General features: G+C 32.1%; 1 protein-coding gene across 1 annotated transcript; it reads left to right on the forward strand.

Moving 5' to 3' along the window:
• Window positions 1–1,838: 1,838 nt before the first annotated feature.
• On the forward strand, window positions 1,839–15,953 carry LOC132747283 (histone acetyltransferase KAT2B-like; the record flags this gene model as incomplete). Its single annotated transcript, XM_060736610.1, has 15 exons — window positions 1,839–2,070; window positions 3,240–3,315; window positions 3,809–3,856; window positions 4,056–4,201; window positions 6,739–6,828; window positions 7,530–7,711; window positions 8,308–8,499; window positions 9,044–9,144; window positions 10,044–10,148; window positions 10,996–11,129; window positions 11,724–11,859; window positions 12,277–12,349; window positions 13,749–13,875; window positions 15,163–15,273; window positions 15,810–15,953. Coding segments are annotated over exons 1-15 (1,863 nt in total), but the record flags the coding sequence as incomplete, so codon positions are not given.
• Between the last annotated feature and the right edge of the window lie 495 nt (window positions 15,954–16,448).

A 16,448-nucleotide genomic window follows, 5' to 3' on the forward strand; every position in this document is an offset into this window, starting at 1 on the left:
AGTCTTGTTCTTTTAAACTGACCCTTTTTTCAGTTAAGAAAATTTGTTTAAATTTTGTAAATTCTTTGGCGGCGCTTCTTCGATAACCACTTAGAGTTATTTGTTTATTTAAGCGCATTTGCTGTCATTGTACAAAACGTTTATTGAACATATGCTACCACATGATGTCTCTATGTAGGAAGTATAGAATATTATTCAAACGTACAGCTCAAATTCGCTATTCCTTTCATTATGTGTTTACAGTTATATTGACAAATAGGGATGTCGATAAGAGTATACTATTTATCTCCTAAATCTTTTACCACCAATCAACCACTCAATTTTATGCTTTTAGCATAATAGCGTCTGTGAGTATAAATACCCTGGTTCGAATCCTGTAAAAGGCATCTTTTGATTTCTTTTTTTTATTATTATTTTCTAACTTTTGTTTGTATGTTTTTTTTACAACGAGCTGGATTTTAATTCCCCGTGTATTTCATTCACACAATGCTATTTGAGAACATTTAGTTATACAAACATTTGCAATGAATATGTTAAATATAAGACAACACAGTCGTGATAAGGGTGATAAATGAGCAAGAAAATATAATTGTTAAAAATGTGGCGAATGTAATTCAGAGTTTCAAACGAAATAAAATGGACAACTCTATAATTATATAGTCAATCTGTTCAATGATAGTTAAAAATCAAATACATTCAATATTGCTTAACCTTCATAATTTAACTTTAAGTTGTGCAAAACATTATAAAGGAGAGAGAATAAATATAAAGAATAAATATATTTAGATAATACTGAATTATATAATTTCACCTGGAGCTGTTTGAGCACACAGATCATTTGATAGACAAAAGCTTTGTTCCTGAAAATTGATGTACAATAATTTGATTCATTTTTCGATACCCATGGTTGTGCAATCAAGTCCCCCCCCCCCACACACACACACACTCCCGACATTTCTATGGTGTCCTGGTTCAGACATTTTAATGGTCGCCTGTTAAGATTTAAGATCGACTAAATATCTTGTTTGAGCTCGACTATTCGAAGAATATTATGGGGGGGGGAAGGGCTATTGTGCTATCAAAGGCCCGTAACACTTTTGGATTTTGACAGAACTATATATGGCCCTTTTACGAACTTAGAAAATTCTACATTACCCAGGCGCTTCTTTTACTATTTAGCATTGAGAATAGTCGAACACTCTCTCCTACAGACAGCTCCTGTTAATAGATAAGAAGTTAGATTTTAAAACATTCTCTGTGTTTTATCCTTGGCTTTGTAAATAAGCTACAGTTTAAGCAAGAATACGCTTTTGAATGGCTATCGCTGCTGGGAGTGAAGTCATATAAGTATGCTTCAAATTACCTAAATCTTTAAGAACTTTAAAAGTGTAATAAACGTGCATTAAGGACAGTCAGTACTTTCAGTATTACAGCGAGTGATCATCGATCAAAGTAAAAGAATAATTACGTATATTAATTATATTCGAACATGACGAATGTTTAGCCTTACATGAAATGATCGATCCTTTCCAAAGAGTCTCATTTAGCATCTGAAGTCCGACCTTTTCTTATTCATTCTCTTTCTTGTCCATTGCTAGTCTTAATCAAGGGGTTGGGGTTTTCTGTAGACTTCTTAGGCTATATGCAATGTTATTGGCCACATACTCATGTACTGTTCCATTCCTTTCTGTTAACATTAAAGATAATATACATTTCATAGTCTTCAAATTTATATAGTACATTAGATTTAATTAAGCGTATAATAAGGTACAGGACTATGCTAGATGACGTTTCAGTTCACGGATTAAGTCCCGAGTTACGGGAAATATCACACTCAATTTATGAAACGGAATTTAGTGTCACACAACAACAATGGCTGACGAAGAAAAGTCGCTTCCAAATTTGCAAAATGGGACACCGGTCCCAAAGATTACCCCAACTCAAGCAAACACAACGGGTGAAATGAGTAGACCAAATAATTTACAAAGAATTGCTCAAAAGAAAGCATTGGTACGGAGCTATCCTCGAACAAAGAAACTTGAAAAACTAGCTGTTTATTCGTCCTGCAAGGTATTCGACCCATGAGAATTTCTTTTTTCTTGAATTGTGATATTATATTGAATCTATAATAATTTTGATTGAAGAAATAATTCTTTAAATGCGTAGACAGTTTATAATCAAATACTAAGTGATTGACATTAATTAGGAATTCCTATTAATCAGGCTGGTGAAATTGCCAGATCGGGCTTAAAATGAAAATTGCACATTTCTTGGAAAGTATCAAAGTTAATTTTACCTTTTTAAAGCATATTATTTCCTACCTAATTTGTGATGTATAAGAACTAAAATTAAATGAATTTTAGTTATTACACAAGAATATTTTGCCTTTGTTGGATTTAAAGCAGCTAAAATTTTCAAAGTCCAAGAACATGACTTTTTAAAATGAATTCCAATTGAATTTTGAGTTTTATATGATCAGATATATTCATTTGAATGCGCCATCATGTAAATTATGGCAGTTCTAATCTGTGTAAATTTTTTTTAGCAAAAACATGTAACCCCTGTGGTTGAGTGTGGTCAACAATTGTTATGCAATTAAAAATACAGCATACAATACAGAAATTTAAGGTGCTGGCGCATTAGAAGAGATACCCAGGATGCAAAATAATCCAGATTTTAGGAAAAAGGCAAATGCAAAAGATGTGTTTATGGTCTTAAAAAAATTGGACCATATAAAAATGAAAAAAAGTGATGTGAAATCCGTATTACTCGTAATAAAAAATGTAACGTTTGTTTATGTCTATCTAATTATAATGCCTAAGATATATCACAAGTTTAAGAGCAATATCTTTGACTGTTTTTGAGAAATTACACTTTTTCATTTTAAGCCCGATCTGGCAATTTCACCAGCCTGTTGATTATATTAAATCAGGGTCTTTCAAATAGAAATTTGAAAGACCCTGATTAAAATGTAAAATTATCACTCTACTGTAACTGTTGTTGTAAATTCTTAATTTTGTGATATTTTATTATTTAATTATTTTGTGGTCGGAAAGACTTTTAATCACAATTAAGAATTCTTGAGGTTTAAAAGTATCCCTGGTTTAACTACAATAGTAAGATATTAATTGTTTGTTTCCCTTTGAATGATATAATTAATACAAGTTTGTTTCTGCATTTTTATATACAATTTAGAATTTACATTTTAACCTTATTAATTACTTTTTGCTTTTAAACAGACCGAGGGATGTAAGTGCAATGGTTGGAAGAATCCAAACCCCCCACCTACTCCTCCAAGAGTGGATGTATCCCAACCACTGCAGACTTCCCGAAAGTTGAAAAAAACTGTCAGACATTCGGTCTGACAAACCATGAAAATCTGTCGGACCGATACAAAATCTGTCGGACCAAACAAATAGATCTGTCGGATCAAAATCAACGAAAAACTTGTGTTTGTATTTCTAAGACACTTTTTGTTTTTTATTTTTTTGCCGTAAAAATCGGCACAATCCGTACAGGGCATTTTCATCTCCTCCCTGTCATACACCAATGATTCATGGTTCTGCTTCCATTTTTCATTAAATTTTGTCTCAGGTCTATTCTTTTCATCCTTTTATTGCTGTTCTGCGCACTCTTCTGACGTAGATTTTTGTTTTTTCCGAGGTTTGGCACCTTTAGCGACGCCATTTTGTATACATGCGGCTTGGATAAAAGCCGGACAGTCGGACCGATCCGGAATAAAAAATTGTCGGACCTGATCAAAATTTATCGGACATGTCCGTCGGACCGACGTATTTCGGGAAGTCTGCACTGGCAAACCTTACAGACCCTTGTAGGAGCTGTTCCCATACTCTCGGTAAATTTTATATCTGTTTATACTCCTAATAAAATTACTTTTCTTCAATGACAGAATCTATTTGTAAATACAGATTTTAATCGATTTTAAAACAGTATGTGTAGTCTTAATTTAAGAACATGTTAAAGTTCCAGGATAATTAGTCTATTGTAAATTCTAATAATCGGAAAAATAAAAAGTAAAGTCTATTGTATTTCAGATGCACATGTTTCACACTTGGAATCAACAGCTGAAGAAGAGTTAAACAGATTGTTAAGGATTGTTGTGGATGTTGAGAATTTATTTATGTGTGTTCATAAGGAAGAAGATGCGGAAACAAAACAAGTCTATTTTTATCTGTTTAAGGTATATTTAAAGTATAGTTAATTGTTTATAGACATGTTCAGCATTGAACAAATTTAAGTCTATAATTTATATTTGATGTGAAACCAATTATTAGCTCGATATTTGAAGGAATAGGGAGAGCTGTTGTAATCACCCAGGTGTCAGTGTCACACTTTGGTTAAGTTTTTGGATGCAGGTTTGGATCTCCAAAACTGGGGAAGGGAATTGGTTGAAACTTCACACATTTATTTGAGTCAGTGTCCAAGGTCCATAATTCTTACACGGATTTTGACAGAATTCTGGCCCTTTTTTAATATAAATTTTTTATTTGAAAAGTCCAACATTATCCAGGCTCTTATTTTACGATCAAGCACTGAGAATAGTCTGACATGCTGCCTAACTGACAGCTCTGGTTTATTAAATTTTCACAAATTTGATGTTCTTGTCTAGAAAACTTTGCTGAAGTTAGACCTGTACTAGTCTAACAGTAAATATCTACTGTCACTAAGATCAAATTGTCTGGACCCTATTTAAACAAATTTTTAAGAATTATAGCATAATTGTGATTGAGTTTTTATTAGCTCATCTGTCACAAAGTGACAGGGTGAGCTTTTGTGATCGCTTTTCGTCCGGCCGGCCGTAAACACATACAGTTGAGACTGCCTTAGCGACCCCCTGATTTAAACGACTCCCTGTCTTATCCGACCTTGTTTCAGTACTCCCAACGTATTTTCCTATATAAATGGTCTAAATTAAACGACTCCCTGTCATATGTGACAAGCGACCCTAATTGTCAGGTCCCAATGCAATGTTTGGTCTGATTTAAACGACTTTCACACCTTTTAATTGTCCGTTAAATCAGATAAATAATACCTATTATAACACCCAGAGAGCCAAAATAATTAAGTCCAATTATAATCCAGTAGCAAACAAAGTCTACACACCTCTATCTTAATTACACAGTTGACATGTATAAATGCAGGTATCAAGTGAAGTAGCGTCTGTTTATTGGAAGCATGACGCAATCGATGTATGTGTAATGTACATTATGGCCTGTGTAAACTGGTTAAGACTTGCGTTAGATTTTTTTTTAATTATAGAGTGCCCACGGAAGATTTTTTAGGCAGCATATTTTTTTATTTACCTTTCTATGACTGCATAATTAATACGGAAAAAATATTCATACTAAACCAGAAAAAGCTTTGGATATGGATATGTTGAATGATCCTGTAACACAATTTTTCATGGTTTTATTTCATAAATATGATGCTCAAATTAAGATTTGTCAATATTGTAAGTTCAAATAAGCATTATTTATAAAGATATCACCCAATTTAACATTAAATATAAATAAAGGCCATTAAAGGGAGGTAATTAGAACTTTATTTTTATGAATTCTAAGTTAAATTTTCCAATAAGTAATCAATGCATATAATTTATTGATTAAATATAATGTGCACAAATATTTTCAGTACACATTTTACATATTCTTTGATGTTTGAAAGTTGATTTATTTGCATAATTATATCCATATATATTTTTTTTGCAAGTGTTGTATACACTCTCACAAAACATAAAGGATCTTTAAGTCGACAGCTAGATGATACTTAAATTTAATTTTTTTTGAGACTGTATTAAGAGACTCCCTGTCATATGTGACCTTTTTCTGAAGATCCCTTGGAAAGTCACATATGACAGTCTCGACTGTATAGTAAAAACTTAAAAAATCTTCTTTTAAAGAACTCAAAGAGTTAGAGCTAATATATTTAGCATGAAACATGTTCTAATGGGTGTCTACCAAGTTTGTTCAAATAAAAGCCCTGGGGTCAAAATTGGCCCGCCACGGGGGTCATTGATTTTCCTTATATGTGTATATCAAAAACTTAAAAAATCTTCTTTGAAAAAACCCAAATAGCTAGAGTTTAGATATTTAGCATGAAACATCTTCTAGTGAGTGTCTACAAAGTTTGTTCAAATAAAGGCCAAGGGGTCAAAATTGGCCCCGTCCCAGGGGGTCATTGATTTTCCCTATATGCATATAGTAAAAACTAAAAAAATTTTCTTTTAAAGAACCCAAAGAGCTAGACTAAGAGCTAAGATATTTAACATGAAACATCTTCATATGAGTGTCTACCAAGTTTGTTCAAATAAAAGCCCTGGTGTCAAAACTGGCCCCGCGCCAGGGTGTCATTGTTTTTAACTATATGTGTATAGTAAAAACTTAAAAAACCTTTTTTTTAAAAACCCAATGAGCTAGAGCTTAGATGTTTAGCATGAAACATCTTCTTATGGGTGTCTATCAAGTTTTTTCAAATAAAAGCCCTTGGGTTAAAATTGGCCCTGCCGGGGGGGGGGGGGTCCCTATATACAGGTGAGCAACCTCAGGGCCATCATGGCCCTCTTGTTCAAAGTTCAGAACCATACACAAATCTTTTAAGCCATGTTCCTGCAGGTGTAACATAATTATGACACAATTTGCAGTTGACTGAAAGTGTGATTTTTACATTGAGTCACCTAATTTTTATAGCTCCACTGTACTTAGATTTTGTTGTTTTCAGCTGTTGCGGAAGTGTATTCTAAACATGAGCAATCCCACCATAGAAGGCCCCCTAGGGAGTCCACCATTCGAGAAACCAAGTATTGCTAAGGTAAACAAACAGCATATATTTAAATTATTAAAGGAAATGATTTTCATTTTACTAATATTTACATAAAATTAAAAGTTGTGATGTATTTACTGCACACTCCGCACTTAAAGTGATATTTTCCCCTTATATAGACTATTAGTAATATAATATAGCAGAGGACTATATCAGGCCTCTTCCCAAGTTTCTTAATATCATGCAGTTTTCCCAAAAATCTGAACTTACTCCAGCTTTTTGTACTTCCAACAATTTTAGTGATAATTCTTCCCAAAATCAAGAGGCTTAGACCTCCCCCCCCCCCCCCCAAAAAAAAAAAAATGTAAGAAAATCATTGATTAGATCGTTCACTTTTCATAGACCATGTGTTTAGAAAGCTTTTGCTGAAAACACTATATTTATTACAATCAAAATTTCATTTTATATTTGTTTTTTAGGGATTTTTTTCCTTTTATAGCAGGGGCTGTTTAAAGGACGGCTTCCCTAAAGAAAAATTCTTTAAAATCATGCAGTTTTCCCCAAAAAATGAATTAATATTGAGTATTTTCTTTTGCAAATATACCATATAATTGCCCCAAAAAATTAAGGGTAGGCTGGTTTCCCCAACACGTGAAACAAGCCCTGTCTTTAATGATTTGTTTCATATACATATATAATTACCATCACTGTCTTATTAATACAATTTATTCAATATTTTCTCACTTTAGGGTGTGACGAATTTTGTGTTGTATAAATTTGGTCACCTTGCACAGAGAGATTGGCAAACAATGTATGATTTAGCCAAAATGTTTCTACACTGCCTCAATCACTGGAAGCTAGAAACACCGACTAGTCGACAAACACACTCCGGCACCGATGATATTGCTACATATAAAGTGAACTACACAAGGTATATATGATCATTTAGCCGGTTGACAGTAACAGAATCAACCCTTGCGACCAGTGCAGTCTAAGATAGGCAGACACATCTGTGCCATCTGATCTAATCATGGTCTGCACTGTTTGCTATTTAATCAGTAGATTTTGTAAATATTGCCTAAACTTGGCAAATGGTCTTGTTCAGATTGAATGATAGTTAAATCCATGTAAGATATATAGCATGGTAAGGGTTAGTAAATTAATCATGCAGTTTATCTGTACGTTTTATGTTTTATCAGTTACTTTCAATTTTTCATAAATTTGTATAAGGGTGTTGATTTTTTTGTATTTCACTCTACAGAATGTTTCAAATATGTCGTATATTTACTTTGAAAATCACAGAACAAGTCCCGCAATCTAAATATTTTGAGAAAAACTTTTGATGAGTCAGTGTCTTTTATGTGTATACTTTGTAAACAATTAATAATCTTTTCTTTGAATTTTCAGATTCCCAACTTTATGATATCAGATAATGTACAAAAACAAATTTACAAAAAAGTCGCAGGTGTGTAGCTTTAATAGATGCAATTTTAACAAACACTTAAAAGCTGTGTTTTTTGTTTACAGATGGTTATGTTACTGCCATGTTCCGGCATTTTGCGATACTCTTCCACGTTACGAGACAACTCTGATATTTGGTAGAACTTTGTTACAGTCTGTATTCCAGACAATGAGGAGACAACTATTGGAGAAATTTCGTGCCGAGAAGGATAGGATGCCTGTTGAAAAAAGAACGCTGGTTTTAACACATTTTCCAAGGTGAAATAATACAGTATTTCATTATTCACCCCATCCCCCACCTTTAATCCCCCCTTTCCCATTCAATTTTCAATAAAATTACAATGTTTCATTATCTACCCCTCCCTACCTTCCCCCCATTCATTGTCATTTGCAAATAAATTTGCTTTAGAATTTAGATTCAGTATCTATGGAAAATCATTTTCATTTAGAGACAAGTCTTGAAATGATTGAAGCTGCTAAAATGATTTATCTTATTAATACATTATATTAATATTAAGAAAAAATCTGTGTTGTTTCTTATTCTGATATACCATATTGTCACCTAAGTGCAGTAACCGTTTCACTCCTTATATAGTTTAATAAGAGTTAACCAGTTACTGCATTTACTAAGGTAAAGATATGTGCATGCCAAGAACTTTGGGAATTCAAACCCAATCTGGTAAATATTCAAGCAATAGATTCTTAATTATCAGTAAATAAATAAGATTATTGTTTTGAGTATTTATGTTTGTGGAAGCTACATTACCTTATTGTAGAATCAGGTATTCAATATTACTTCCAGGTTTCTAACCATGTTAGAAGAGGAAGTGTACGGTGATGGTTCGCCTATCTGGGATACCGAGTTTTCTCAGGCCAATGTTAATAACACAGGTGCTAATTCAGGTAAGTACAAGCCAAACTGAAATGAGCTGTGTCACGACAAAATCAACATAATGGGTTTGCCACCAGCATGGATCCAGACCAGCCTGTGCATCCATGCTGTCTGATCAGGATCCATGCTGCTCGCTTTTGAACCTTTTAACAAGTAGAGAAACTGATAGCGAACAGCATGGATCCTGATCAGACAGCACGGATGCGCAGGCTGGACTGGATCCATGCTGGTCGCAAACCCATTATGTTGGTTTTGTCATGGCGTGGCTCAATTATGTTTTTAAGAACCTATATTACTGTTAATGCAATGTTTAATTTAATAAAGGGCAAATCTGTTACACTAACACTAGTATAGGATAATAATACGATATGAAATGAAATATGTTGAATGATTGTAACCTGAAACTACAAATTTCAAGTTTAACATGTCTTCTTATATACAAATACATTGTAGCTTTTGCTTATTTGATTTTATTTCTTCATATTTAAATTTAAAACAATATTTTGAACACTTTTTATCTAATCAATTATTAAACAGAATGTTAAACACGAAGTGTGCAAGTATCATACTTGTGTGAAATTCATGCATGGCTGTTGGAAATCTTTCACCATTCAGAACAGTCAGCAACTCAGCCGATGCCAATCCACTGGGCTTCATATGATAAGTGTAATTTTTGTTATAATTGTATAATTTGGACCAAAATTTTTCTGCAAATTGGAGGTATTGGAATTACAAACTTCAAATAATACCTTTAAATTTATGTTAATATACATAGTGATGAGAAACAGTACCGTGCCTACACCTTGGATAATTTCTAATTTTTCAAATAAAAGGTCATCAAAAAACAAGGGTTTAACTATATAGAACTTAAATAATATCATTTCTTTATTTGTTTTCTTGTTTTGAGTAGATGCCAGTTCAGTCGCCAGCTCTGAGAAATCAGATGACAAGAATTGTACACCTGTCGCTTTACGTAGATCGTCGAGAAATGAGGCATTGGCAGGTTTGTACAGTGGTATGTCATTTTAACTCTTCTTATATATTGTGAAAGTTTTATTGATTTACTAAAATGGTTGTTTGATAAATGAATAAAGGTCAGAAGAATTTAATGTTAGAATTAATTATTATCACATAAACCGCAGCACAGGATTGTAAAAAAAGCCTTTTAATAAAAATAATATTACACTTGTGTAATGACACTTTTGCTTTCCATACAAATACAGTGTAAAAGCGGTCTAATTTTAGCGTTTTACTGTAGGCGCGTCAATGAAAAATGACTCTTTTTAACAATTTCCATGTTATTATTTTAGAAATGTGATAAACGCAATAATATATTCATGTAGATTCAATACTAAATTTATTGATCTTGTTGAATTATACAAAATTATGCTCTCCAGTTCGGGCTCGCATGATATAATTTTATTAAGCTTGTTCAATAAATTTAGTAAATTTATTAAATTTAAACTCATTCAATATACTCTATATGGAATATGATTTAACACTTGAATTCCTATGTTCACCTCCACCCTTCTGAATTTTTACACTGGACTAGTCCTACTCTGAATTTGTAAAATGGACTTGTCCCACTCTGAATTTGTTAAATGGACTTGTCCCACTCTGCATTTGGAACTGTCCATTGTAATTTTAAGGGATTTTTATATCAGAATTGTGAAATTAGGCAGTCAACAGTATAGAACAATGTCAAGCAGTACTTTGTTGTTGAAAATATTATTCTGGCAGTGTGACTTGATCACAGATTTTGATAAAAATAGAAATTGATAAATCCCTGTGAAAGATAATGTATTTTGCAGCTGATTAATTATGCCATATATGTAACCATAGGGTTTATTTTATCTTGATAGAGAAGAGAAAGTTGGAGGAAGTTTTAGTGCCAGAAGAAGTTAAAAAGCCAAAGATTGACGGAGATGTTCCCATGGATCTTATACAAGAGATTGTAGCCACGATCAATGATCCAGAGGAGATGGTTGGCCCAGATGTGAGTTACTTAAAGGCACATTATGCCTTAGAAATCCATATTTATTAAAACTTTTAGAAATATCAATCATGTCTTTTAAAAATTATTTAGAGCATGTTAAATGTTTAACAACTTAAGAAAGTAGCGCAGAATGTACAATAATGTGTCGTAAAGGTAACAAAATGTAAACAAAGTAGAATTTTGACTTTCATACAAAATACTAATTCATTAAAATTACAGTATACCAATTGACAACAAATCAAAAGAAGCAACTATAATTATGGCAAATGAATATTTTTTTTGGAATTTGTAACAAGATGCCAAAAATTAAAGGTGTTTGAGGATTAAAATTGATAGCATTTCTGAGGCATAATAGGCATTTAAGTTTCCAAGAATATACTAATAATTTTTTAACAATAGGAGTATATTATCAATTGATCACACACACATCTATACCTGTTAAACAAATTTGACAAAAACGGAATAAGTTTGTTCAAACTCAACATACATCATATATTAATCCAATTCTGTTGAAAAATGTAAGCTTATTTCATACTATCATCTTTTCACTTCTCCAACAAGTCAAGTGTTTTATGTATTTGTTTTTATTTTCAGTCTTCGCTCTTCCCTAGTCATGCATCAAGAGACGAAAGTGCAAGAAATGAAGAGAAAAAAGGTGTAATAGAATTTCATGTGATTGGAAACTCACTGAGTAGGAAACCAAGTCGGCAACTCCTAATATGGCTTATAGGTAGGTGTAATATGATTTGTAATTACTTTAGAGATAACTTGTCAATGGTGACCATTTGTTTCAACTGACTGTTGTAAAATTACCAGTAGCTTTTATCATGATGTTTTTTTCCACCCACACTTGAATGAAATGGTGAAAGTGCTGTACAAAATCATGTCCCAAGAAAACTTATAAATTAAAAAGAATAAAGGATGTAAAACACACAAAACAAAGTTGATCATGCCTTTTAAAAAGGCACATTAAGGCTCAGGAATGAACATTTTTTTTTTCATTATGTAAAAAAGAGGTAACATGTGTTTTATGATGTTGTATTAATGGATGAAGAACATACAAGAGGCAGATCATCTGAAGAAAATGGCATGTATTCCATTTTAAGTTGTTTTCCGTATGATTTATAAGTTAGATAATTTATTACAGGAATGCAGAATGTCTTCTCACATCAGCTTCCTAGGATGCCGAAAGAATACATTACAAGACTAGTTTTTGACCCGTAAGTTGAAAAAATAAAATTATAAGATCTTCGTGCTTAATTTGACTTTAAAGCAGTATGCCTCCAGATTCAATCTAATTTTCATGAAAATTTTGAAAATGTATTTAAAAGTAAAATGTTGTGAAGTGAACAAAGTTAGTAATTTACACATTGCAAATGGCACTTACAATCCATGTTTATTACCAAAAAATTAGTCAAAATATACATAGATACCGCTTACTGCGTTAATATTGCAGCAGAATTATAGTGATTGATAGGGCAAAATCAGTCATTAATCACACATAACATGTAAATAATTAACTAAATATTGAATCTGTTTACTTTTCTAAAGATCTTCGTACATTTTTCTAAAGATTGAATTTCTTAAAATATTTTTGCTCGTCTGGAGGTGTGCAGCTTTAACCCTTTTCTTGTAAAATGTTGAAAAGGGACTTATCCATATTTCAATGCAGACAAAACTATTTATACTTTCAGTGAAGGTCATAATCAGATGGCACAGATCTGATCTTGGTCTGCACTGGTCACATGCTTAGATTCATTCACTGCCTACAGTTTAAGGCCTGTTATATGTTTTTTTTATCTGAGGAATTCTCTTATTTCTCAATTATAAGATAAAAAATGATAAATTCTTTCATGCACATCCTTTGTTGTAGTATTTTTAAGACTTTAGTGTTAAAAGCTTGAATTGATGTCAATTCAACAGCAAAAAGGTTTTTCAAAGATAACATATAAATACTGTATATTTGAAGAACAACATGGCAGCATGTAAATAAAAATTTAGAATTTAAAAACAACAAAGGAGGCATAGGCCTATTCATATCTGTACTCTTCAAAGATTGTTTTACAGATTTTTGGACTATTCTTGATGTTTTTATCGTATCTATATATACATGTGATGTTACACAATCTGCGATGTGATATACATGTAGACTCTAAAAATAGCCAGTGATGTAAGGGTGGAAAATGATATATTACATACATTAACATCGCCTGACTCCTCTAGACAAATATTATGACATTTTCATATGGATATGATGAAAAGAATGACTTTCATAATGGTGATTAACCAATATTTGATAATAGAAATGGTTTAAGGGAAAAGGTAAAACAGCCTTTGAAAACTGCCCAACTACTTATATACATTGAGCATTACCCATACATGCCCAAGGATATTTATAAGATTATTTTGTAAAATTGAAAACTTATATGCCAATATATGAACTGATTTTTAATTTTACACATTCAGCCACTATTAATATCACTTTAACGAATCCCACAGATTGTTCTGACTATAACCAGAGTTAACTCTTAGTACAGATAAGTTTTGTTTGTACTTAATTTTGCCACAACAACATCATTGTCCATAAAAATGTTTTATTTTATCTTGACTAAATTGCAGGAAACACAAGTGTCTGGCATTGGTAAAGGATAATAACGTTATTGGTGGTATATGCTTTAGAATGTTCCCATCACAAGGGTTTACAGAGATTGTTTTCTGTGCTGTTACATCTAATGAACAAGTTAAGGTAAGAAGTTAGATTTAACTTAAGTTTGTTTAATCATTGAAAAAGTATTAAAGGGATATTCAGGCAAAATAATGACAAAAATATTAAAATGATCTTATGTACTCAAATCAGGCTAAAATGACGTTTCTTGAAGTTTCAGCATGAATTTCTGTTTGAATTTTATATATTTTTGGTTTGAAACGTAAATATATCTATATATATATGTTCAACAAAATTTAGACGCCAATAGAATCACCAAATAGTTTTAAAACAAATCAGGTGACTTGAACAAACCGTTTAAGTTACAATAACAGATATTTTGGATATTGTATGATTGAAACAAGTCTATGTCATTCATTTGAAATGTTATTTAACGTAGTTCACTTTGACAAATATTGCGAAATCATAGTGCTCTAACCTGACCCACGCGAGTCAAGTTAGGAAACCACCATTTTATTATTTATATGGAGAAAAGTTTTGTTCCATTTACTGTCTAATATATTCATTTTGAGGGCATTTACAGAATAATGAATGAAAAATACAAAATTAAGAAACAAAAATTTTGCCTGTGTCTCCCTTTAATGTGTTTTAAGATCTAGAGGAATTGAAATTAAAAAAAAAAAATGCTCAAAAGATGACCATCAAATCATATTCATAATCATATCCACTCAGCATGTGGATCAACTTTCGAGTTAAATAAAAAAAGAACTGACAGTTTTCAATTTTCACTGGCATTTTGCTAGTTTCCTGGTGTTAAATTTGAGACGTTATTTTAGAAAGATTTGTCTTTCTATTTGTGAACGATTATATGCAGGTGTTTTTGGAGGTAAAGCGCGAGGAAATCTTTTTTTGGTATCTTATATATGCATAGCCAGTGGTTCTTCTTGGATTCCTGTTAATATCTCAAATAGTTATGGGGTCTTGGTATGGTAAAACACAAAAGCCACTGATTAATCTTAAAGTGTCAATGTCAAAGAAGATATACATCCTAAGTGTATAATCAAATATTAAAATAAACCTATTCAAAACGTGATCTTTATAAGCATTTTATTAACAAACATAAACATAAAAAATCCATTTGTTAGTATATTTTTACCCTTTTTCATGGGATACTTTATGTCCTATGATAAAAATGAATTTTCTTGCTTGATGACTTTACACTTGTTATACACAGTTAGTTTATTATTGTGTGGTTGAAAGGTTACAATCTTTTGAAGAAATTGTCTTGAATAATGTGTAACAGTATTTGTGAATAATGAGTAAAAATATTGCATGGGTAAATAACAGCAAACATGGTTTGTATTTCAGGGATATGGAACTCATCTGATGAATCATCTGAAGGATTATCACATTAAACACAACATTGTACATTTCCTCACATTTGCTGACGAGTTTGCCATCGGGTATTTCAAAAAACAGGTATTCTTGCTTGAAAACATTTTTTGCTTGAATTTGATATTTAGAATTACTGGCAATTGCTATACTTTCTCATTATTAATTTGATGTGACTTGTTAACAATTAAGACTATTCGTCACAACAAATTCTGCCCATACTACCAGTGTAAACCTTAATCAGCTGGCACATCATTCTCTTGTGGAGTATTTAGTAGTTACTGGTTAGTTAACTAGAAAAGCCACTTAGATGGATTGACTGCCAAGGTATGACCAAAAAAATGTGTTGAAATAAGAGTAAATACAGGAAACTAATATAAAATATGATACACGAGATCAACAAGGTAAGACTTCTTTCAATGAAGGTATTCCCCCAATAAAACCCCTAATATTGAATTCCACGCTCAAAACTGGACAAATCCTGTAATATAGATGTTCGGGTTAAGTTCTATAGATGAAGGAGAAGTATTGATTTACATGTGTTTAAAATGTAAAAGTTGATAAAATAAAGTCACTAAACTATAGTCACTTACATGTACATGTATATGTTTTTTCTTTGACAGGGTTTCTCCAAGGACATTAAGCTACCAAAGTCAGCTTATCTAGGATATATCAAGGATTATGAAGGGGCAACACTTATGGGATGTGAACTTAACCCTAGAATCTGCTATACCGAGTTCTCTAAGACAATACGCAAACAGAAAGAGGTGAGATTATCAGTAATTTAAGTAAATTGTAAATTCATGTTTCAAAAAACAGTTTAGCGCGGAGGTTGGTAGTCTAGTACTGGTGTAGCTCTTCAGGAACGATGGTTAGGTAACTACCCGCCTATATGACTGAAATACTGTTGAAAAAGGCGTAAAATGAAACAAACAAACAAACAAATCAAAATACAGTAGAACTTCCGTAAGTCGAAGTTGAAGGACTTGCGTAACAACTTCAACACATCGGGATTTCGACTCATGAATTGCTCTCAATTCCATGACAAAATTTCGACCCGTGACAAGTTCTAATTACAAGATCTATAACGAAACCTATTTCATGTTTTTCCATCATTTATCTGATATTTTACATTTTACAATGATAAATATAGCATGTTAAATAACTTTTTTCACGGCTAATTATTTGAGCTTCCCGTTGACGTATACAATAGAGTTACAAAAGGCGTAACAATACGAAAGTCCGATAACTAGACCAGCTTA

This window comes from Ruditapes philippinarum, unplaced genomic scaffold (genome assembly GCF_026571515.1).
Source record: "Ruditapes philippinarum isolate M1 unplaced genomic scaffold, ASM2657151v2 ctg8696_1_1_1_1, whole genome shotgun sequence".
Classification (NCBI taxonomy): Eukaryota; Metazoa; Mollusca; class Bivalvia; order Venerida; family Veneridae; genus Ruditapes; species Ruditapes philippinarum.